The sequence below is a fragment of the Populus nigra genome, chromosome 16 (genome assembly GCF_951802175.1).
Source record: "Populus nigra chromosome 16, ddPopNigr1.1, whole genome shotgun sequence".
Taxonomy (NCBI): domain Eukaryota; kingdom Viridiplantae; phylum Streptophyta; class Magnoliopsida; order Malpighiales; family Salicaceae; genus Populus; species Populus nigra.
The window spans coordinates 14,579,321-14,604,802 of record NC_084867.1 but is presented as its reverse complement, the minus strand read 5'-3'; the positions used below and the strand labels follow the sequence as shown (position 1 = coordinate 14,604,802).

The 25,482-nt window shown below is 31.0% G+C and overlaps 2 protein-coding genes across 3 annotated transcripts; one reads left to right on the top strand and one right to left on the bottom strand.

Annotated features, from left to right (window-relative positions):
* The first annotated feature begins 8,793 nt into the window (after positions 1–8,793).
* Positions 8,794–18,141, top strand: LOC133675839 (nibrin homolog). 2 transcript variants are annotated; one of them, XR_009835522.1, is made up of 13 exons: positions 8,794–8,942; positions 9,113–9,166; positions 9,324–9,573; positions 9,782–9,870; positions 10,877–11,007; positions 11,516–11,562; positions 11,670–11,778; positions 13,207–13,293; positions 14,734–14,905; positions 16,544–16,902; positions 17,320–17,381; positions 17,621–17,701; positions 17,831–18,141. XR_009835522.1 is itself a non-coding variant. In XM_062097354.1 (13 exons), the coding sequence occupies exons 1-13, from the start codon at positions 8,816–8,818 to the stop codon at positions 17,882–17,884; spliced, it is 1,644 nt and encodes a 547-aa protein (XP_061953338.1). In that variant the 5' UTR covers positions 8,795–8,815; the 3' UTR covers positions 17,885–18,141. The 2 variants fall into 2 exon arrangements, 1 of the variants encoding a protein (XP_061953338.1); XM_062097354.1 differs by having other exon boundaries at positions 8,795–8,942; positions 17,599–17,701.
* A 5,932-nt stretch (positions 18,142–24,073) lies between these two features.
* LOC133676296 (NDR1/HIN1-like protein 6) lies at positions 24,074–25,252 on the bottom strand. Its single transcript, XM_062097952.1, has one exon. It carries the CDS (start codon positions 25,131–25,133, stop codon positions 24,312–24,314), a length of 822 nt encoding a protein of 273 aa, XP_061953936.1. The 5' UTR covers positions 25,134–25,252; the 3' UTR covers positions 24,074–24,311.
* Positions 25,253–25,482: the final 230 nt, after the last annotated feature.

Genomic DNA, 25,482 nt, shown 5'->3' with positions numbered 1-25,482 from the left:
TTTATATATATACGATTCATGTCTTTCTTTGTTTCTCTTTTTATATGGTTATCTCGATCTCATGACCTAGCACGTGTTTGACAAGTATACTAGGTGAGCTTGCACCTTTTTTTTTCTTTTAATTACTGGTTTTTCTTTTGGATCCTTTTGTTTGATTGATTTAAAAAAAAATCATCCTTTAATATTTGATTTATTGAGAATTAGTCTTTGTGGTTTTTTCATATTTAGTATTTTCGATCAAATGGCCTGAGACAAGGGTTGACATTTGTAAATCCTCATATAAATGTAAGACCTAAGGTAGAAATAACCTGATGAGTAATAGAAACACGAGATGGAAAGAAAAATTAGTAAATGATATAAATAATAGAGAATATGATGTGAGATGGAGATAATGGTCTCCATGATTAAATATAAAAGTATGGATGGAGTTCCTACATGAATTATGAATTTTAGTTTAAAAATTCATAACAACCATGAAATCGGTAATGAGTTTTGATAGATAAAAGATTAAAAAAATAAGAAAATGATCCCAAGAAGTTAATATGGTGGTAAGGAATAAACAATATAAAAGTATGGTATAAAAGAAAAGAAAAGAGTGATGGTGTAAGAACCAGTTGAAAGTCGGTAATGTTGTAGTGAAATGGTAAAAAGTTTATAAATGAAATAAGTGATGAAAAGACAAATAAAAATATTCTGGGAATAAGAAAATGGTATCAAAGATCTAGAGGAATGATTGATATGATTCATGCAAGGATGAAATGAAGAAATTTGGATTTTTGACAAAAAATCACAAACTGACTAGTTTTATGTGATTGTACATAACTTTTAATTCGTTTGTCAGATCATGCTGAAATTTTGCGTAGAGTCTTATGACATGTTGACCTACTATAGTTTAAAATTTTAGCTTAATCAAATTTTAGGAAGGACTTACAGTTTAGGTTTGAAAATCAGGTAAAGTGTATAAATAATACAAGACATAATAAAGTAGTGGAAAAATTATAAATAAGAGGAAATCTCCTTTATTTAAAGGTTGTTTCAACCAAATAAAAGAAAGAAAAAGAGAGGATGAGAGGGTTTGTTTTCTAGATCAAAAATTGAGAGAAAAACCTTAAAAAATTATGAGATTGAGAGATTAAAAGGATAGGTTAGGTAGAATTATGTATGAAAAACATGTTTTGTTGGTGATTAAATAAAGAGTTATAAAGCAAGGGTTTTGAAAACTAGAGAGAGAAAGAAAGAATTGAAAAGAGGAACAAGGAGACTTGAATAAATCTTGGTTTCTCATGCAATTTCTCCTTGATTCCTTGTGTCTATAAGGTAAGAAATTCCTCTAAAGTGATTATTTAAGATGATTATATGATGGGTGAAAGAATAAATATGTTAGTGTTGTGTAAATTTGAATTGTGATGTTAGGTTGAATTGCAATAAATTGAAAAGAAAACCCGCATCCGTCATTAATGAAAAAATTCAGCTTAGGTGTAGGAAAGGAAAAATGGGTTTGTTTGAAGTAATTGTCATGTAAATTGAGTAGAATTATGTTGGTATAAATATAAAATGATTAGGTATTGTATTGATTTGCAAAAGATGAAAAGAGAAACCTTGTCTCTATTTAAAGAGCAAGTTTTGGCCTAGGGGCTAGATTAAAATGATGAGTTTGCTGATTTAATTGTTATGAAATATGATTAGAATCGTGTTAATTTTAGTATAAAATGAATGGGGGGTAAAATAAATGAAGAGAAAATTAAAGAAAATAATGAGCTCCTTTGGAATGCATATTTCAACCGCAACTAGTGTGGAGTAGAGGTGAGCAAAAAAATCAAAAAACTGGAAAAAAAACCGAAAAAAACTGTTTAAACCGATTAAAATTTTGAAAAAACCGGCCGGTTCGGTTCAGTTTCGGTTTATAAGCAAAAAACTGAAAAAACCGAACCGAACAGAACCAAATTGAAACCGAAAAAAACCGAGCCAAAACCGAGTCAAACCAAAAAAATCAAGCCAAACCAGTTTTTTCCCTAAAAAACCAAAACCGGTCAGTTTGACCCGGTTTCGGTTTGGTTGCGGTTTTTTTAAAAAAAATAATTCGGTTTAGTTATTTTTTTAATAAAAACCGAATCGAACCGAAAATGATCACCCCTAGTGTGGAGGGTTTGAATTTGGTGGTTCAAACTAGCATGGAATTTATGTTTAATTATGATGTATAATGTATTGAATGTTTGGGTAAGAAATTAATGTGTATAAAAAATCTATACTCTTTTTTAATGATAGGTTTGGCCTAAGAGCGAAATGTTAAGGAATGGATGAGAATGATTGATTTATTGTTTTGTTTGTGTTTAGTTATGCTAAATAGGGATATTAATGTAAGTAATGTATGGAAGAAAAGGGGATGATTTTCCTATCTTGGCCAAAACTTTCAATGATACAAGAGGGAAGGAATTGTTTGAAATTGTTAACTTAGAATTGATTTGAAATGTGATATAATGATGATAAAATGATATTCCACAATGTTGCTTATGTATAGGAATAATTTAGAAGTTGGATTTTTTAACTTGAATTTGTGAATATAATTGGTGTAAAGGTGAGGTTGTGGAAACAAAAAAACAATTAGATATGAATTTTACATTTTGTTGTAATATTACTAACTATCCAGTTTTATATACATGAGCATAATTCTCAATCTGATTATTAGATCAGATTGAAAATTTACCCAGAGTTCCCAGACATGATTTGATATACTGGGTTAAAGTTTCAAATCAATCGGAGTTCAACAAAACAATACAACATAGACTAGAAGATGTTGTGCAGGTTCTGTTATCTGGTTCCTTTTGATTTATAGACTTCTTATTTGTCATGGATTATTTTCCTAATGAACACTAAGATATTCAACAACATAATATTTGGCAAAAAAAAGTATTTTCAATTCAATTTTGAATTTGTTAGCACAATACACAATAAAGCATGTGTTTTATAAACACAAGAGATAATAAACATCTAAGCCAATTTGGCAATAACATCTTCATATAAAATGAATAACACTTTTAGATTCCTTATAGGAAAAGATAAATGGGGTAGTCATGGCAGGAAAAGAGAAGTAAAAAATCATATAAAAACAAAAGGTGACATATTACGACACTAATGAATAAATTTGACAGCTTGTTTAATTCAGATTTTGTCAAAAAAATTTATTCAAGCTTTTGTATTTTATTTGGTCATGTTCAGACCATTAAATTTTTATTTATTGCAAGTATAAATACCTTTTTGAAAGGGAATGTAAAGGGCTTGAATTTCATACTATAATAAACAAAAAAAATTTGTGTGTGTTTGAAAGAGTTCTCACACTTTGGTTTTTGAATGAACTAAAAATCAACTTATCAGAGAATAATTATCTTCATGACATCATTCATTATACTTCTCATTCATGATTCTTTATAATCATTGGGTGGGGGTTTTATTTTCAATGGTATGGGTGTCTCAGTTCAAGGTAACTATTGTGTCACACTTTCAATCTTTAAATATGTTTTTTAGCTTAAATGAGGCTATTTCAATATTCGTTGAGGGTTACGTGACTGTGTAATTATGAGATTCATATAACTAGATGTATGTATTATGAATGAATTATATTTAAATTTAAATCTAGAAGATGTTGTTGAGAATTTGTATACTTAGCCTAAAGGTATGTTTAGGTTAAGATTGACTCTATTCATTTTTTAAGATCCTTTTTTAATTGGATTTTTTTTTAATTTCACCCTCCAACAACTCAATCTTTTTTTTAGTTTTTTTTATTTTATTCTTCAATATTAGGTTATTTAGGAATTGGACTTCATAATTTTTTTAATTTGCTTTATAAGTATTTATCCCAGTATCATGAATTTAGTTTTTTTTTCCTTCGATTCAACCTTCAATATTAAATATGTTGAAAATGGAGTTTAATATAATTATTTTTTATAAAGTTATTTTGGGCTCGTGACTCAGGTCGTAGATTTAATAAGTTGACCCGGTGATGCAAATGGAAGCACACAAAACAACAATAAGCATATAAAATAAGATGTAGAGTGAAATATGATTAAAACATGAAAAACCCTAAAACCTTGTTTTATTTATGAGAATATCAATATGATAAAGTTTGCCTCTTAAAGAGGTTTACAATGTTTTTTATAGGCTAAAAAATCTAACCTAGACTAGAAAAAAAAATCGTAGCACATAAAGGAAATTAACACATAATAAAAAAACAATAAATCCAAAAATATATAGGAAAATAGAAATATTGGCCTAAATAGCAACTTCTAGGTCTAGTTTTTGTAGAAATTCCATGGTCCGAAGAGCGACACAATAAATCTTTATAAAGGAAACAACCTATAAAATCTCCTATAAAAATTTAAGTTTGTTCAAAGGATCGGATCTCATGTTATCGTTATTTTAAGTCATTATTCTGGTTTGACATGATCATGCCTATAGTTGTCCGATTGGTCCACGAAAATATATGTCAGACTATTTGGTCTATTTAGGGCAGATCCCTGTATAACTGCTTTTAACCCCCAATCTCTATAAACCTAACTACATCACCTAAGTTGACTTGAATTGTTTTTATAGGTTATTTTTTTTAATTGTTTTTCTTATTTTATTTTATTCTTTAAAATTAGGTTGGTTAGAGATTGAATTTTATAATTTTTTTATCTACTTTCTATAGGGTTATCCCGATCTCATGACTCAGGTCATTAGTTGACAAGTTAACCCGTGTTGACTTAGATAGTTTTTTTCTCTTTTTAATTTAATTTTTTTTTCAATTTCATCCTTTAATATTAGGTTGATTAGGAATCGATCTTCATAGTTTATTTTGATTTGCTTTCTATAGGATTGTTACAGTCTTATGACTCATGTCACATATTTGACAGGTTAATCAGGTTAATCCAATATGTCATGATCTCATGACTCGAGTCATATATTTGATGGATTAACCGAGTCAATCCAATATATCATTATTTTAATATTTTTTTTAAAAAATACCATCTAATATATTATCGTATAATATTTTGAGTTTATTATTATTTAAAAAAATATCACATGAGATGGAAATGCTTGCCGATGATGATTGGCCCTACAAGTCCAAGCTATTCGTGATCAGGACAACCTATCAGATCAGAATCTCTCTCCGGGTTATGAACCTATTGTCGGTTGATATTAGTATTGTATTAGTTTGTCATTTGTATCATAAGGGTGTATTATTAAGTGTGCTCCAGTACTTTATGATGTAAGGCATGATGTAAGACATTTTAAAGAAATGTGTCGAAGATACCATATTCTCTCTGGTCCCGATGATCCAAGCCTTAAGCATGCCTTTTTGGCATCCATACCTAGAGATCTGGCCGATGAAACCTTCAGATTATTCAAAACCAGAAAATCTGCATCAAAGCTCTGTTCCTATACAATCCATAGAACCTGAGTTCACCAAAAAAGCTGATGGTACTGTTGAAATCATCTTCAAGAAAGGTGAATCTTCCACTTCTCCACCAGGAATCTTTTTAGTAAAAGACAAAAAAAATAGAAGAAGAAAAAAGCTTTTCAGCTTTATTCCTTTTCTCTTTTTGTTGGCAGTGACTGGTTAATAAGATTTGTTCAAGAGTGTTTATTAAGAATATGCATTTACTTATAACTAAAGACTATAAATCAGGTGCAGTTACTAAATGGCGAGCAACAATCGGATTTTCTGGTTAGATTTCCTGTCGATTAAAAGGCTCCAAATTTATAACTAAACTCAAACAGAATTGAGATGCAGTTTTTGAAATCGAAAAAATCAGGGTTTTTTTTCTTACACAAAAAAATTGAATTAAGATTCCGTAGCTTAGTTGTTACTAACAGTATTTCTAAGCTTGGATCTCAGGTTTATCATTGTTAATCTGGGTAGTTATTTACTGTTATTTTTCCTTGTGCAGTATAAACTCAAGGACAGATCTATCATTGCTGACCATATGCTTGTTCTTGTTAAGATATTCCTTTCTGCTGATGAAATGGGAACATTAACACTTGTTTGAAACTTTTTATAATTTTTTTTATTTCGTCTTTCATTGCTATTTGAAATTAAATTCTCCTTCTTCTTTTAACTACTTGATTTTGCTATTTTTATAAGTTTTTCATCCATGTACGTTGTTTAGTTTTTTCACTGTCTTAATGAAAAGCTTGATTAGACAATGACAGAACTTCAACTCAAGGCCTACCGACCTACCGTTAATGGAATGAGCATCGCTGGGTTAGATTACCCCAAATAAATAAATAAAATTTTTTTATTTGGTTTGCCGAATGTCATGTAGGTACACAACTAAACTCGAAACAAAATCCAGGAGAAGCAAACAAAACATAGTGACACGAGTCAATATCACACGCGTCAATATCCTCTTCTTTCTAAATTATTATTCACTCGAACAATGATTTATTTGTTTTATTCTTTGTTTTTTTTTTCAATTAATGCTATTTTTTTCTTAATTCTATCTTTTAATATTATATTTATTTTTTATTGGGTTGTTTTATTTTTATAACATATATCACGGGCTTAACGAGTTAATCCAATTGATTGAGAATTGAGCTTCATAATTTTATTTTATTTTGGATATCTTGGTCTTATAGTCAGAGTCACGGGTTTCGACAAGTTATCCTATGTTAAATCAAGTTGATTTTTTTAAATTTTCTTTCTAAAAGGTTATCTCGGTCTCATGACCTAGATCATCGGTCCTTCAACATTGGATTTTTTATTAAGTTGTCCTGGTCTTATAACTCAATTCACGAGTTTGGTGGGTTAACCCAGTTAAGTTAGAATTTTTTTCCTCCAATTTTATTATTTAATATTGTGTTTGATTGAAAATTAGACTTAATGAATTTTTTTCCTTTTCTTTTTATTAGATTATCTCGGCCTCATGATCCAAGAATATTGCTTAGTAAGTTAATCCGAGTTGAATTGAGTTATTTTTTTGTGTCATTTTTTAATTTAATTTCTTATAAATTTCATCATTCAACATTGACTCCAATAATGTTAGTTTAGAACTGAACTTCATAATTCTTTTTATTTGCTTTTTATAGGGTTATATAGGTCTTATGATTAGAGGTGTGAGTTTCGTAGGTTAACTCGGGTTAAATCAAGTCATTTTTTTTCTATGAGGTTATCTCGGTCTCATGACCTAGGTTATGAGTTTGGCAGGTTGACTTGAGTTGTTTTTTTATTTTATTTTTTAATTGATTTGTTTTTTTAATCTCATTTGTATTTTGTAAATTAATTTCAATTTACTTTCTATAAGATTATATTGACCTTATGGCCAAGGTCACATGGTTAATAGGTTAACTCAAGTTTTTTATGTTTATTTTTTATTTTTTTCAATCTCATCTTTCAATATTAGATTGATTTGTTTCTTATGAGGTTATCATGATCTCATGATCCAAGTCATGAATTTGACATGTTAACTCAGTTTGATCAAAGTCAATATAATATGTTGTCATCTTAATATTAAAGAAAGATGTCATCTTGAAAATCTTTTTGAGTCAAACTATATTTTTACAAGTTATTCGAGTTGCTTTTGGACCTGTAAAGTGAACTGGATCACCAGGTTAATCTTTACACAATTTAAATTTTTTTCTATTAGAAAAAATATTAGCAACATCTAAATATTTTTTTACGTTAAAAAAAGCAATCTGACCCTCATGGTTAATTTATGACTAAATTTGCTGCTACCATAAAAAGAAAAATGAAAAATGTTGGAAGAAAATTTTAGTGGTAGATCTATGACTTCATGTTTGAATTTTAATTAGAATTTGCGAGTGATTCTCGATGACAAAGAAATTTTATTTAAAAACAAGATTATAAAATTTTGATTAGTTTAAAATAATTAAATTTTTAAGTAAAATAAGATGTAATATATTGAAATGAAAAAAAAAATGATGAGAAGGAATGAATTAGAGCGTAAAAGATAGAGGAAAAGAAAATAAATTGAAGTAAATAAGGAGTAAATTAGAATAAAAGATAGAAGACAAGAGGAGTGATAAAGATGCATGAAAAGAAATTGTGTTTGAGTGAGGGATAGGGAGAAAAAGAATGATTCACCGTTTAACTTTTATTCATCTTCTTATATTTTATTATTAACAACATTGTGCACCCTTTTCTTCTAGGTCACTCAAATTTCTTTGCTCTTTTTTACTCTTGTCATTAACTTTCTTTCTTTTCAATTTGAACCTCATAAGTTACGATGTCATGCTTAGTTTTGATTTTTCTTTTGAAAAAAAACAAACAAATGAGAGATTTTAAGACTGCTAGTTTTTTTTAGTTAAAAAAGAAGAAAGGGTCATTTAGATAACTAGATTATTTTAAAATAAAATTTTTTGGATGGCGAATTAAAGTAATGAGATTAAATTTTAAATTTATTTGTTTCATTTTCAAAATTTAAAATTAATCAATTCAGTTGAATATTATTGCTGCTAAGTAGTTTTATATGTAAAGTATAGAGGAAATTTAAGAAAAAATAAAAAAATGATTTAAAATATAATAAAATACAGGGAGGTCAAAATTAAAATTGAGAATATAATAATATAACCAAATTTTAATTTTATTTTATTTTCAATTTATGCGATGTAGTTAGAGTAGAATTGTAGAAATAACAACTACAACAACAAACGAGACTAATGGATGGGCTCTGGAGTGAGAACAGAAGAAAGGAAAGATAAATCGAAAGCAGGCCGGAAAAAGAGAAAATGCAGGCTAAATCTCATGGGTCATGATGACCCAAGTGACAGTCCTATTTAGCCCAAAATCAAATATATGTCAGCCTTCTGGCTTCTGCTCATGTCGAGTGTAGACAGAGCAGAGAGCGAGAGCGAAATAAAAATCGTAGAAAGAAAGCTGCTGCTGCTGCTTCATAAGATCAGAATCAGAATGGTGTGGGGTCTTTTTCCGGTCGATCCTCTTTCAGGTCAGTTTTACATCTCATTCTTCTTTTTCTTTTTTAATATTTCAATTTGGTTGGGAAATTACTTAATTAATTAGTTAGAATTTATCATGTCTCTTTGTTTCTCAACCCCTCTCTCTATACACACACTCGACTCAGCTGATTGTTTGTCTACTTAACATGGAAATTGGCAGGTGAAGACAAATATTATATCTTTACAAAAGGTGTCTACAAAGTTGGCCGAAAAGGTAGTTTTGTTATTAATATTGTTTGGGATTACTGCACTGTAATTTAATTCCTTGATTGATCGATTGCTTGAGGCTTAGGAATTTATCACACCTGAGCTACTCTAGTTATGCTGATACCCAATTCGCCTGAAATAATCCAAAATTATCCTTGTTCTAGGTTGTGATGTAATTATTTGCAAAGACAAAGGTGTTTCTCGAATCCATGCAGAATTAGTTGTTGATGAAATGATTTCAATGGATCATCCTCTGCACATGAAATCTGACCTACCCTCCCGAGTTCTGATTAGAGATTGCTCCAAGTATGGAACATACATTAACAAGGAAAAGGTACATAAGTTCCTAAATAAAGAAACATTTTTAAAAGATGGAGATGTGGTTTCCTTTGGAACTGGTACTGCCGTCTACAGGTAAAATTAAGTCTTTTCCATGTTCGGCCTTTTGGTTTTTGCATGACATTTTCATCAGATATAATTTTTAAAACAGTAACAGTACTTAGATTAACTCTGGATGGTCAGTCTTAGAGCAATTTGTAAAGTAGATTAAGACCATAAGACATTAAAAAACTGTGTGTTCGTCTCCAATTTAACTATTGTCATGCAACTAAAAATCTGGCAGGTTCTGTTTTGTTCCACTCATATTTTTCATCTACTGTTCCGAGTCCTTTCAAGTGGATCAGCTTCTTCGAGACAAAGTCTCATCAATTGGTAAGTTAGAGAAACAACTTAGCTACCTATAAAATCTCCATGTATATTTGCTTTTATATTATCGAGTTGATCTCCTTTTTGCCCTCCATTTGGTTTGGTTACATGTGCTTCAGATTGCGACATCTGGGACTTATGCAACCTATATTTTTCTTCCTTAGCCTACATTTGCCGTTAATATAAGATTACAATTGATAGGAAAGAAAATTTGTATTCTGACCAAAGCACAAGGCACATATTTGTGATAATATTGGTCATAAAGCCATCACTGATAGTTGCTGTATTTCTCATGTGACTGGCGGTGCTGTGCAATTAATGTGTTTTGAGAATTATTGAGCTTCATTTTCTATAAAAAACTGATATACACTGCAAACCTTCTGATCTAAACTATGACAGCTATTGATATGTTGAAAGAACCGGTGGTAGTTGGTTGGCAGGGTTATTAGTCATGCTATTCTTCCTATGCAACTCAGGGAAGCATTCCATACACCCAATCCTGTCTAGTTTGGGATTAAAAATTAGTTGAGTCGACCTTCTTATGCAAATTAGTGTTGGTAGTGGTAGTGGGTGCCAGGTGTGTCAGTTACCATGATTGGGTTTGCAGTGCACTTAGAATCAAGAAATCAGAGATTTGATCCCTCTTTTAGTGTGGAATTTGGTTAACTTTCAATTGAACAGTGTAGATACAGCATGTTTGTGACTTGCAAATGACAATGAAGAGAAGAAAGGTAATGACTGGTGGTAACTACAGGTCTCATTGCTTTATTAACCAATCATGTTGTCTCACTGCAGTTCTAATGCTGCCAGTTTTCTGAGAGCATAAATGGTATTGTTACACCATCACATTATTTTAGAAGCTCGCCATTTTTTCTTTCTTTGGAAGTGATGCTTGCTCTTAACCCAAGCAGCTTTTTGAGTTAGTTTAGTGGATTCTACAATTTACTTGAAAGTCATTTGCTGTTGCAAGATATTATAGTCGTCCTCATATTAGCATGCTGTCTTTTTATAGGTGCTTGCATTACCTACAATTTGAGTGAAGAGTGCACACATGTTCTTGCTGATGAACTCATGCCAGTTAAAGAACATCTTGTTGATGCTATTGTGTCTAAGAAACCTATTGTTCTCAGGAGTTGGGTTGAGGTACTAGTTTAATATCCCTTGCTTCTTATTTAGGGTTTAATAGTAGCTGATGTTCAAGTTAAAACCTTTTGAGCGCTAATTTTGAATGTTAACTAACAACTTTACTTTGATAAATGGAGGTTTGGAAGGGAATTGTGACTTTTGCAAACCCTCACTTGACACTTCCTCATTGCTTGTTTTCCTTTGTTTTTTGATTTTGGATGAAACTAAAACAGAATAGAGGAGTATTGTAATGAATTTATCTTTTCATGAGAACGTTTGAAAATGGTTAGGATACACCATGGTGTTGCCGGAGCTGCTGCATTAACTGGGAGTGATTATGGATCCTTTTGGTGCATAAAATGTTAAGTTGTAAATAATAGCTATGTTTTCCATGGAACATTTGAGAATGGTTAAACAAGTCATATTTGGTGACACTAGAGGGGCAACAGTAAAATGCAAAAGTATTTATCTAACCGACATTATTTAATTATGTCTGTACAATCACTAATTACTGTTTTATGATTAGCTGGTTGCAGAAAAAAGGATTGAATTAGAAATTCCTAGCTGGAGCTCGTAAGTATCATTTCAGTCATGGTTATGCTGATTTCTTAACGCTTATCTGCAGTTCCTTTTATATATTCTGATGAAGCTAATTAAATACATTATACCTTTTCCCTCAGCTATATTCCAACATTGACAGTGGAAGGAGTATCAGTCAAAGTTGCAGCATCAGGAACTCGTGCTAAGTGTTTGGAAGGATTCACATGTCTACTGGAGTCAATAAATATGGTAATAAATTGGATCTGGTTGACTAGCTCTCCTTGAAAAACTCAGGATTTTCTCCAGTAATTACAAAATTTTTCTCTCACTTCTGATTCCCTTGGGGAATCAAAGTACTGTGACCTTCTGACACTCTTGCATTGAAGCGTGATATTTCAATTTTCAATGTGTACTTAACTTTAAAGTTGCCGTGTCTTAGACTTTGATATTTCATAAAAGCTTCAACTGACCCTTCATAACATTTGTAATCTCTGTTGACATGAATAGAGGACATGCCAAAATACACTGTTCTTATCTTTGCTATCAAAGACAACAATGACATGCCAGCCAGAACCCTACTTCTCAGACTACTGTCTTTTCTTTTCTTCTTTAAGTTATAATATGGAAATTTAACTGCTTGTCTTTATCAGCTTAGTATTCTTATGTGCCTAATATCTTTGCGTGTGCATAACCACCCATGGACTTATTTAGCTTGTGTTGATTCAAAGATCTATGATGCCTACACCAAAATATTTTTCTCTTCAATTTGCCTCGCCTTCCCTATTATATCTTAAGCATGATCATGTTTGAATGGTCCAAAAAAGAGGGTTTCATTGATGTTTTACATCTCTATAACTGGATGTGAATAAATGGCTTTGAGAATTGTGATTGTAGTGTTCAATACGCTATTGCTTTTGCACAATGGAAGGATGGTTTTGTCTATCCAATTGTTCATTATACTGTTGCCTTTGCCCACAGGGAGATGGTTCATTGATTGTCTGTGCAATCTACGTTAATAATTTAGCTGCATGTTACACTTTGATTGTCAAGATGTATATAGAGCCATCTCATTTCAAAGATGAAGGTAAGCGTCTGAGAGAGTTTCAGAATGATTTTTTTTTTGGATGTTCCAATTTAGGATTAACTCGAAAGGTACAAGGTTTTGTTTGTACCATGAGGCTTATGGTTTTTGGGGGTTATTCCAAAAAAAAACAAGGCACCACTGGTTTTGTTCTTTGTGATAGATGGAGAAGTTTTTGCTTCTTTTATTTTTTATCTCAGAGAATAAAGAAAGTTAAACTGATCATGGAGGGGAGTGTATGGTCATTTTTCTTAACTGTTGTTGAAGATGACAGTGAGTTTGGGTTAAAAACAGGATGGATAGCTGCTGTTTCCCATTTTGGCTGATGGAGGAGGGCATGATATGATAGTGATCAGGCTATGGATGTGGTTGAATAAGAGTAAGGTAGAGAGATGAGCTATTCATCCACCGATCCATGCGCATTGTTTGTCCCAGGGTGATTGTTCCAATCTCTTTGTTATAGCGTGAATATTTGATTGGTAGTTTGATTCCTGTTTGGAAGCTTAGTTGTTTGCTGACAATATTTGTAAGCTTAGATCTGAAGTCTTATCATTATAAATCTGGGTAGTTATTTATTGTTATTTTCCCTTGTGCAGTACAAGTTCAAGGACAGGTTGCAGTCTCTGTTGGAAGTATGCGGTGCAAAGATTGTTTTAGTAGAAGAATTCTGTTCAAATGCCAAAGTATGCGATTCATGCTCTTGTTAAGATCTGCAATTTTACTGATAAAATGGGAACTTTATCACTCGTTTGATTTTGGGAGATGAATAGTATATTTTTATTATGAAATTTCAATATTCTCACCGGTTAAAAACTTTATTATCACTCATTTGATTCCAGGGAGACGAGTAGTATATTTGTTTTATGAAATTTGAAGATTCTTACCAGTTAAAAACTTTATCTGAAGACACTTATTTTGTTTGTTTGATTTTGGGGAGATGAATAGTATATTTTTTTTAATGAAATTTCAATATTCTTACCGGTTAAAAACTTTATTATCACTTGTTTGATTTCAGGGAGATGAGTAGTATACTTTTTTTTAATGAAATTTCAATATTCTTACCGTTAAAAACTTTATCTGAAGACTTTTATTTTGTCTTTCATTGCTGTCTGAAATTAAATTATTCTTCTTCTTTTAACTAGTAGATTTTGCTACTTTATGCTATCCATGTTGGTTGTTTAGGTTTTTCAGCCTTAATGAAAAGCTTGATTAGGCAAGTACAGAACTTGAACTCAAGGCCTGCAGACTCGCCTCTAGTGGAATGAGTATTGTTGGGCTAGATTGCCCGCTGCTTTGCAAATATCTTCTTGTGTTACTGTTATAAATGCTTTGTTTAGCAGTAATTGTATCATAACGACTTTTCATAATGAACACCTCTACTTTTAGAGAGAGAATATTTGATGGGGAAAGTGAACAGTGACATAAAAATGCCATGTCTCTTCGAGACTTGAATTCTGTTCGCTAATGTGAGATTTTTGAACTATTGATTGGGATGGCAGCACCTCATTTTTTAGGCGTTTAGGCCATTGGTGGAAACTTGTTGGACAGATATTCCTTTAGAATATATTCTTATAACATGGGAACTTGTAGTAAAAGTTAAATGAAGCTCAATGATCCTTTGTTTAGAAAGGAACATTGTACTTTAATCTCCACACTAGCACCCATCTTCACATGTCTGTTCATATTTACTAAGTTTTTTTATTTTGGATGTATCTGATATGTCAGTGCCAGATGCTTTTACAATCTCCATGAAACACAGGTTTAGATTGGCATCGGTACCATACAATCCTGTTCCTTTTCCCCCAATCTATATTTATGGATGCCTTTGCATAGCTAAGATGTCAATACTTCATCAGAACAGTAAACTATTGATCTACGTACTTTAGATATTTTCCAATCACTGCAATGGTCAGCCTATAAAGAGAATGTGATGTTGAATGGAGCATCAATGCTTTTTGTCAAAAACCTTGCATGGGGCTTTTGTTTATCTTACAAGCAATTGTCATGTTTGACTTGTGTTATCTACTAACGTGTATTGAGTGAATAATATTTTCCAAGTTTGGATCATGCAGAAAAAAACCATATGATCTTCTAATGCATGCTGGGTGAATATTTTCTTTCAGGGTTTGGATTGTGGGCAAGACAGTCATGTGGTATGCGTCATCCCCAGAGGATCACCAGACAAGTTTAATTTGTTCAACAAGCTGGGTTCATTGTCTAGAGTGAATGAGTTGGATCTGTTAAGAGCTGTTTTAGCTGGACATCTAGACTTGTCTGTTTTGGTATCACCATCTGGTCAGTATCTTATTTTCCAATGTACAGTGTGCCTTGCTTTGCAATTTGCATAAGCAGTGTTACAGACAGGACTTGTAACAGCATTAAACATGGATCTACCCTCTTTCACCTTTCTAAGCACTTGTACTTGCATAATAGTTTGGTTAGTTGATCTGCATTGCAGTTCATTTTTGCTCCTTTAAGATAAAGAAATGTGTATAAACTTACTAAAATGAATTATAATGTCGTCCAAAACATGAAAGAAAATCAAAGGAGTTGCCCAATCCTGCTGAGTGCCGGTTTAGTTGAGTAAGTTTACCAATAAAATTTCCAGCAATTATAATGGTGGTTGTGTTGTGAATTCTTAGGTGTGATACATAGGTTTTCCATCTTCTAGGTGTGATTCCTTGAGAACCTACTAGTATGAAGCTAGCAGCCCTTTTAGTTTATCCCCGACTAAATTGCAAACCCTATATCGCTTTCTCTTTACTCTAATCCCTTTAAATCCTCGATTTCCAAGCCTCAATCCACCACAAACCCCTAGTAAGATCGAAACTTCAAATCTGTCCTGCTTCAAAAACTATTCTATCTCACAAAAATTACGTTGAAGTGCACTGGTTCTTAAAAGTTCTAGCATTTCTCTAACCAGGTGCAGACAGGACTGCACAGATGACACAAAATTACAAAGTCTTGTGTCCTTCCTCCTCCTGAAACCAACAGAAGAGATCAACATTAAATCCACCCCCTTTTTTCATGGAAATAACCTAGAATCTCCACTATAATTAAACAATTTACACCACATATCCCCTGAAGCTGGGAATGTAGAAATAAGTGACTTTCAGATGCTTCATTTTGATGATACGTAACATAACTAGTGGAATGTAAGGCCTTGCAAAGTTCCAGTTTGCAAAATATCTGTAGTTTTAATTTTGTTGTGCACCAATATCGAGATGATGATTGATGGCATTTAAAAATCATTTACAGTCCTAATATCAGGCATTTCAAGAATATTTAGTCATAGGCCCTGTCATCCAAACTTTTTTTTTAAAAAAGTAGTGTTGGTTTTGTGATGCAATTCCCATAATAATAAATCTAGGAAAGCAATACTACATTAGTATTGGTATCGTCACTGAGATTTTGGAATCTCTTGTTTCTAGTTTCTGGTCATTCTGGATATGCCACTGTAGTTTCATTGAAGAAGCTTACAAGTAACTTGTTGAAGGTTGAACACCATGCGTGTTATAGAGTTTCTGAGCGATTACATTGTTATGTGATTCAAAGCTAGAGAGAAGTGCATGAATCTATTAGCCACTTTGAGGAATTATGCTTTGCCGTGAAAGAGCCTTAAAAATCCTGGATGTTGCAGAATATGATTTTGGGATCATATTGTGGTAATGTGATACAAATCTTAATGTGTGAATGCATATTTGCTACACAGAATCCTTGCTTTCAGCAGAAGTCTTTTTTGGTTGTGAAGGCCCAATTGTTTGGGATCTATTATTTCTCTTGCTTCTTTAAAGTAATCTGTAATTCAACTTCTTTTTCCACAAATTCCTATCGTTTCCTTCAATTGTAGAACACATATATACATGCCTTATTTAAATTACCATTATATTACACATTTCTTTGACGTAATGCTTGCTATATGTCCTCTTGCAGTTCTTGTTTCATCATCATGCTCTACTGATGAGACAGTAGTAGCAGATTCTGAGGCAGAAGTGGAAACACCAACATCAGAGCATTTCACTGCAGATATCTCCAATGAAGAAGCGCCAAAATATGTGAACAAACTGGAAATGTCAATTGACCCTCATCTTAGATCAGAAAATATCCATGTTGTAAGCTCTACTTACAGTATTGGTAACATGACAGCAAAACGAGAAACAGTTGATGAGGCTGAAAGTGGAAATTCTGATATTATTTATAGCCAAGATTTAATCATTAGAGATTTGAATTTACCTGCTCAAATCAGTTCGACTCCAAATAATGAAGTTTTGAATTTCAAACGCTTCAGAAAGGTACTGGAATTTTCCCCCAGTCTCATGCCTGGGAGTTCAGACTCAATTAGTTTTAGCTGGTGTATTAGAAAATCTTTGTCCAGTCATTTCTCTCCTCCACGGTTGTGATGGGAAAATATGTGGAGCTGATCAAATCCATGATTTTAGACTGAGAAATATGTTGAAGAAAGATGCCATTGAATTGGTCACATGATGCCTTTAATTTGTGTCCTTGGGATTCAGTTCAATTGATAAATTGTTATCTGTGCATGCGCCCTTGCCATCAATTTTATGTTGAATCAATGAAAACAAATAAAAATAAATGCTGCATCTGCATTTTTTTTCCTTATTCCTTTTCTCTTATTGCGGTTTGTTTTTTTGGGCATGCCTGTTGACAAGACATTAAGTAAAATTCTTTTGCTGTTTATCCTCCCTCAGGGTAACACTCAATCAGGGAATAGTTTCAACAATCTGATTCCATTCTCGAAATATCCATACAAGTAAGATCATGGTTACTATAGAGTAATGCTAGAGATACCATAATTGTTATCAAACTTTTTAACTAACCCATGTGGCAACCTTTTGATTGGCATTATAATTTGTTCATTTAATTAAATGACATAAGTTTGTGATTTGAGAAATTTGTGTTTTTTTAGTAAAAGTATTACCACTTGAAATAATACTTATCACATCAAGTCTTTGTTTGTTTCTTGATAGAGATTTTGACTATGGGAATCAGGATATGCTCGAGTCTGTGAAGGAAGAGAAAAGGCGAAAGCAAATGGAAGCAATTGCAGAGGACTTATTCAACACTGAAAAGGTGACTACCAAAACTTGTTTGGATGAATTGGAATGAGGGTTTAATTGTTAGAAACTGAGGTGTGTAACTTGATTAAGCTAAAATGGGACAAGACAATGAGAAATGCTTGCTGCTTCCTAATCTATGCAGGGAAGGCGGCGTGGAGTTGCTGGTTCTCTTCACGTACTTCTTACACGTGGCTGACAACAGGAATGAGGCTACTGTTGATCATCTTCTTCATTGTTGTGCAATATCCACTAAATTCTGAGCTACCTTTTCCCTGTATCGGTATTCTTTGGAATGAGTTTGAAACGATATGATATCTGGAGGAAAGGGGAAGGGGGCAGTATTGCCATATGTAGCAAGTTCCTTTGATGTGTGATATGATAACATTTCACTGGAGAATGAAGCGAGTAGTATTTGAGGGTTTGGAGCAGTAAGAACCCGATTCATTATTTCTAGACCATTTCCCTTTCTTATTTCTAAGTTGCGGTACTGGTACACACACACACACACACACACACACCTGATTCATTCTCACTTACAGCCATGACTTGGTGAATCAAAACTTTATGCTTCATAACCATGCCCATATGCTGTAGTGTAGCTCAAGAAATAAATGAAACTCGTTTCCTTTTTGTATTTCTTCTATTGCAACATGATACGAAAAATATATTCCAATTTCTAATTAAGCTGGTAAATAAACTGGTGCAAATTTTTTTGTGGTTAATATTTTGGAGAAATGGATCCGCATGAAAACACATCACTTGACTGTAGATAATCATGTTTAGATTTTACTAGCCATTTAACATGTGCTTTGCTGCAGGATTTAATTTTTTTTAAAAAATTATATAGATTGTTTAAATATATTTTTTAACATAAGAAATTCAATGTATAAATTTGGAAAGCCTATACAAGTGTTTCATTAAATAAATTACTAATCATTTATGTAAATAAATGGGAAAAAAATTATTTACAATAACCAAAAGAAAAATTGATAAAATTAAGAGATGAATGTAAATTAAAATATTTAATCATATAAAATCATTCACTTTATTATGTTTATTGTGTTTAGTGAACTTATTTATTAAAATCAATAAAAGATAAATACACAACTTAAAAAACTCATGACTTAGAAGACAAGCACAAATAAAACTAAATAAATAAATTTATGCAATATATATATATATATATATATAATGTAATGCCAAACACCAACAATATTATTTAAAACTGAATATAAAATAAATAAACTTCATTTGTATAGAGCAAAAAAAATAAATCTAAATGAATTAGCATAACATTTTAAAAAATCAAACACAAACAAAACAATTCTAAAAAACTTATATTAAAAATTGACATAAAAAATCCGTGATCTGGATTATGAAATCGAGATAAATTTATATAAAAAAATAAAAATAATTACTAAAACAATATTAAAAAAAAATACAGAGCAATAATATTGTATGAAGCCGGGTCTCTAAAAAATCAAATGTCTAAAGATGAAGTCAAGAAAAAAAAATTAATTACATAAATTTTTTTAAAAAAATAAAGGTGAAAAAAACATTAATTAGAGGAAAACTAAAAATTTGATTTGATATGTACTCTCCAAATATCTAATATTCATCTATGTAAATAAATAAATTTTTTTGTTAATAATAATAACTAAAAGAAAAACTAAAAAAATTAAGAGATGCATGTAAATCAAGATATTTGATCTCACAAAACGAGATATTAACCTGTTTGTGTTCACCAAATTCATTCATTAAAATCAATAAAAGATAAAACAATATGAAAGAGAGTGAATATGCATGTATGTATGTATGTATATATGACCGAACATATAATAAATATTATTTCAAAATAATTATTTTTTGTACAAAATAAAACCTATTTGTATAAAGTAAAATAAAAAAATTTGCAAAAATTAAACAAAAAAAATATTTTTTTTATTTAAAAAAACTTTTATCCAAAAACAGCTTGCAAAACTCGTTGTTTAGGTAATGAAATGGAGACAAACTGATAGAAAAAAATATAAAGGTAACCATATAAATTTTTTTAAAACAATGTAGAATGATAAAATCACAAAATATAAAGAGAATTTTTTTTTCTAATTGTAGTAATATTTAAAACTTGTGATTCATATCATTAAATTGAAAGCGTTACAAATGAAAAACCGTGAAACTCAATTCTAAATAAATCAAACATCAAAGGATGTATCCGGGAAAAAAAATTAAATTTAATTAAAAAATAAGGGTGAAAATCAAAATAAAATATAAATTTAAGGGCATTTAAAAATTAAATTGCACGGTTAAATTGAAAAACAAATAATGAAGAAAAAATAATCAAAAGAATGAAGATTAAATTGAAAAGAAAAACATAAATTATTATATTTTTTTTGAAAAAAAAAATTCCAGCATTTCTTTCTTTCTTAATGGACACATATACACTAACTGCTACCTGCTTTATGTCTGGTTTTTATTTCAATTCCAATGCAATCAAAATTTATTTATATGTTTTAAAAGTTAACAAACTAATTTAATTATGAATTACCAAGTTTCATATAAAACTATTCAGAGTTAATATGTTCGTTTTCCTGCCTATGCCTTCTTCTTCTTCTTCTCCAAAGCACTCCTTTCAATCGTTAAAATATGACGAAACCTTTTTTAATTCTCGTATATTTATTCTATAGTTTCAATTTGGAATAGTAGTCGAATTATACTTTATATGAATGAATGGGGAATTTTGTATTTTCCACTGAAGACGTCCCAACTAAAACAATTTGTTTCAAGTTAATATTATTTGAATCTCTGCTGTCTTTTGCTTGTTTCATTTTCTGTAATTTATTTTGACACCCACCCTCACCTTAATTATTAAATACGAGATGACATGCTTGTGTGTTGCCGTGTGCTTATAAAACAAACGTATTTGATAGTGTTATAATTGTGAACCAGCACTAAATAAGCAATAGAAACTAAAGGTATGATGGAGCAAATATTTCATGACGGAAAAAAGGTTGTGTTGGTGATAAAAAACTTAGAAACTGAACAAAATGATTTGTAGCAATCCACATTGTTTTGTGAAGAAAGATACAGTGCTTTCGCCATATCATTTAGCTTTTCTGTTAATAAAAAGAAAAAAAATCACAAATCTAAATTCTCTACCAACTTAATATTAAAAAAAACCAACAAAGATAATTTTAGAAAGAAAAAAACCCATGAGAAAAAACATTGTAGCAATTGACAATGTTTTGTAAGGAAAACTACAGTGCTTTTCCCAATAAAATAAAATAAAAAACCATTTAAAGAAATACTGTAGCAATCAATAGTGTTTTGTGAGAAAAACTACAACGCTTTCCCCATATGATTTAGTTTTATTGTAATTATAATTCTTAACCAACTCAATATTTAAAAAAAATAACAAAGATAATTTTGAAAAAAATCATAAAAAAATCATATGGGAAAACACTGCAACAATTCACAGTGTTTTAAAGAAAAAAATTACAAAACTAAATTTTTAATTAGCTCAATATTAAAAAAAATCGAAAGAGACAATTTTAGAAAAAAAATAACAAAAAGGGAGAGACCATGTTGGAAACACTATAGCAATTCACAGTGTTTTGTAATGAAAGCTACAATACTTCCCCACATGATTTAGCCTTATTTGTAATTGTAACTCTCAAACAGCTCAATATTAAAAAAATAAAATTGACAAAGATAATTTTGATAAAAATTATAAGAAAAAAAAAACCATATGGAGAGCCACTGTAGCAATCCACAATGTTTTGTAAGGAAAGCTACAATGCTTTCCCCATATGATTAAACTTTAATACAAAATTAAATTCTAACCAACTCAATATTAAAAAAATAAAAATGACGAAGATAATTTTGGAAAAAAATATTACAAAAAATGAAAACACAAAAGAAACTAGAAAAAAATCATGTGAGGAAAAACTGTATCAATCCATAGTGTTTTGTGAGGAAAAACTTGTATTTACTTGTAATTACAATTCTTAACCAGCTTAATATTTAAAAAATAAAATTGACAAAGATAATTTTAGGAAAAAACATAACAAAACAGAAAAAACCATGTGGGAAAAAACACTGTAGCAATCCACAACAATCTGCGAGGAAAGTTACAGTGATTTCCTCACATATTGTAACTGTAATTTTTAACCAGTTAAATATTAAAAAATAAAATAAAAAAAAGATAATTTAGGAGAAAATCATTAAAAAAAAACCATGCGGAAAAACACTGTAGCAATTAACAATGTTTTAAAGAAAAAATATTACCAAATAAATTCTCAATCAGCTCAATATTAAAAAAATTGACAAATATAATTTTGAAAAATAAAAAATAAAATAAAAAAACTATGTGGAAAAAAACCGCAGGAATCCACAGTATTTTAAAGAGAAAAAATTACAAAGAAAATTTTTTAATTAGCTCAATATTTAAAAAGCAAAATCAACAAAAATAATTTAAAAAAAAATAAATGAAAAAAAAACAAAGGAAAGTTGAAAAAAAAGAAAGTAATTTTGGAAAAAAAAAAGAAAAAAGGGGAAAGTTGGAAAAAAAAGAAAAAATGCAAAAAGAAAAAAAAAAAAAAGAGAAATGCTGGATTACTGTTGTAATCCACAGTGCTTTATGTGTAGGGAAATAGTAATTCCCCCATACCATTTAAATATTGTTAATACATAATATTACATGCTGTTTCTCGATAAATAAATAAAAAAGCACCATCATGTAATATCTAAATTAACAAGAATTCAGTTTCCCAAACCATATAAATCAATAATCTTAATTTTAATCAAACTCAATGAAAAGGGCAGAGGAAAATGGTTTTTTTTTCTATTACTGAATATAGTGCAAATCGTAAAACTCACTCCAAAGCTTTATAATAAATGACTTCCAAGCAACAAAATAGCTTATAATTAATTAAGATTTATATCAATAATAATAATAAAAACAGTAATTAAAAAACCCATCATAAACAGTGTGGCTAAAAAATTCTCCTTGTAGATCAAGTATTTTCCTTTTCTATTTCCATATCATCTTAATTATTTACTACTTTAAGATTCCATACTCCAAAGTACAGTAGATTGGGAAAAAACTCAAATAGCAACACTAGCCAGACATCATCTAAAGTTGTAGGTACAGCTCTAGTGTAATTAATAAACCTATATATATGGGATGTAATTCAATTGTTTAACTGTAATTCTTTTTTGCAGCAAAGCAATCTAAGTATTTATAAAATAAATTTAACGGAGAATAAGCATTAGAATAAACAAAAAAAGAAGAGAGAAATCCTGGAAAGAAATTAACCTAATTGATTAGGGGAAGCGATCACGGAAGAATACAAGAGGGCATTAAGATTTAAAACGAAACTAGCCAAACAAGACCTAGGAGAAGGGTCACTTACTATATATAAATTGTGTGGATGGATTGTTTGAGCTGTCGAGTATTAATGATGATATTAAAGTCTGGAATTAAAGTCTGGAAGTATTAATGATGGATTGAATGAGTAAATTAAAAGTAGTCTATAATTTGAGATGTTTTATATACAGAGAAAACTCTATCAAAATTTTGATAGAATTCTTTACAAATAATAATAAAAAAAATTACTCTAAAATTAAGAGTATGTATTGGGATCTTATAGTGTTGATAGAAACGAATAGCTAAAACTGTTACATCACCAATTTGAGCTCCATAAACCTCAGAGTCACTGGAGGCTTATATAGTCGTTAACTTTAAGGTCCGTAAGATTAGTCGGGGTGTGCGCAAGCTGGCCCGAACACCCACGTTAATTTTAAAAAAATAAAACCTAATTGAATTGGAATTACTTTGTTTCTCTTGCTGCTGACTCCAATTATTGAACCTTGGCTGCTGGAGTTTGGAAATAATTGAGTGATTGTGAGTATGATAATGATTGTTTTTTAAAATATTTTTTGTTATTAAAATAAAATATATTTTTTATTTAAAAAAATATTTTGATATTAGTATATTAAAATGATCCAAAGCACATAAAAAAACAATAATTTTAAGCAAAAAAAAAATTAATTTTTAAAGAATGCAGTTTCAACCGCGTACCAAAATAAACCTGGAAGCTTTGGTAAATTAAAATTGATTTGTTGTATACCACTGTACATAATAAAGATTTTTAATCCAAGTTAAAGCATTACAGTTGGCATAAAATAATTAGTTACTGATCGATCATGGCTTATAATTTCACCAACTATATCTTAACTTTACATGTTCCAAATTTCTCATTGCACCAACATTGATTTTAAAAATACTTTTGTAATTAATTATATATATTAACATTTTCAGTACTGCATGATCAACTATTTCTATTAATCATCAAATGCTAAATCTTAATTAAGGGTGAACAGTATCAAATGGAAAAGTAGTGTAAAAATTTAATATATGCAGAATAAATGCAACACTCATAATAATACATGGCAATTTAAAGACATGGAGGAAAAAAATCACATAATTATAATCCTACAGTCTTTAATTATAGGAGCGGGAAAATAGCTAAGAAAAAAAAACCTTTTGATCAATGGTCCATGGGCATAATACATGTAGCTTGATCAAAATGAAATATAAATATGAAATAATTCATAAAGTTAATTTATAGCCTAAACCTAAACTTACAGCTACTATTTCTAATATTAATGGCGTTATTAGCAGCTAAGTTGTCGACATCTAGTCTGCATCTGACCCTGAACTTCACCTTCATGATCTTCAACTTGCCAAACTTGATTCTCACAGGCTGAATAACCCTGAGGTTCAAAGGAATGATTCCAGTCTGCTGCTGTTGCTGTTGCAGTGAAGTGATCAATGTATTGGCATCATTTGTTTGTCCTGATAACACCACATTAAGCACGGTGGTGTTCCTGTGACCCTGGTAGAATCTTGGCAGCGAACCTTGACATAGATTTGTGCCTGTGTACCACACGCTTATATGGCTCCCTCCCTCATAGTAGACGCCCACTTTCTTGTTGGGATTCCTAGCCGTGATGGTGACATCGAAGGTTGCAGTTAAGCTGGAATTGTTTGTGAGATTGAATTGGGTAATTTGCAACCGATCGATGGAGTACTTTGGGAGTTTAGGTTGGAAGACAAGGTAAAGAATTCCAGCAACAACTCCAATGAGAAGAATGAGGAGGAAGAGAAGAGAGAGTGTCCAACACAAGAATCTGCAACAACAGCTGCTTCTCTCCTTGGGTGGTTTAGTGTGGATGACCGGGATTGTACGCTGAAAAGGAGGGTAGTGCTGGTTGTCACGAGGAAGGAGATGTGCAGCTGCATCGCCTTTATCAGACTTGGAGGAGCCTCGGGGCACCAATGGAACCGTGGGAGCCTGTGGTGCGTCAGCATCTAGTTGTTGATCATCATGGGCACTACTACTCATATTGAGCGGATGAATCTTCTGATGATTTGCCATATCCATCCGTTGATAGATGGATAGTTCAAGATTTATTTAATTTGGATGTGCAATATCTCAGGCGTGGAATTAATACATATATGTTGAAAAGAATTGAGAGTTGGACTAGTTCGTATGTATTTGGTGTTAGTGATTAGGGCATGAGACCGACGCGCATCATTAAATATTAAGATAGATATTTGGTTGATAATGGAGCTCGCCCCCTTGTTTGACTTTTAAAACGTGATTGATGCACAGAGGAGGTTGATATGTCCCTGTCAATTCAAGCGTTTTTCTTTGGGGGTACGTCCTCATCCTCTCTTAATTTCAATGCGTTATTTGTGTCCAAATTCAAATGCTCCTCCTGACGTTTTCT

What these genes read in the sequence shown, in the direction of transcription:
- LOC133675839 (XM_062097354.1), top strand. Translation starts at nt 8,816, where the DNA reads ATGTCGAGTGTAGACAGAGCAGAGAGCGAGAGCGAAATAAAAATCGTA. An exon ending in TTCTCAGGAGTTGGGTTGAG is followed by an intron (nt 11,008 to 11,515) that starts GTACTAGTTTAA and finishes TTTTATGATTAG; the next exon opens with CTGGTTGCAGAAAAAAGGAT. An exon ending in ACTTATTCAACACTGAAAAG is followed by an intron (nt 17,702 to 17,830) that starts GTGACTACCAAA and finishes TAATCTATGCAG; the next exon opens with GGAAGGCGGCGTGGAGTTGC.
- LOC133676296 (XM_062097952.1), bottom strand. Translation starts at nt 25,133, where the DNA reads ATGGATATGGCAAATCATCAGAAGATTCATCCGCTCAATATGAGTAGT.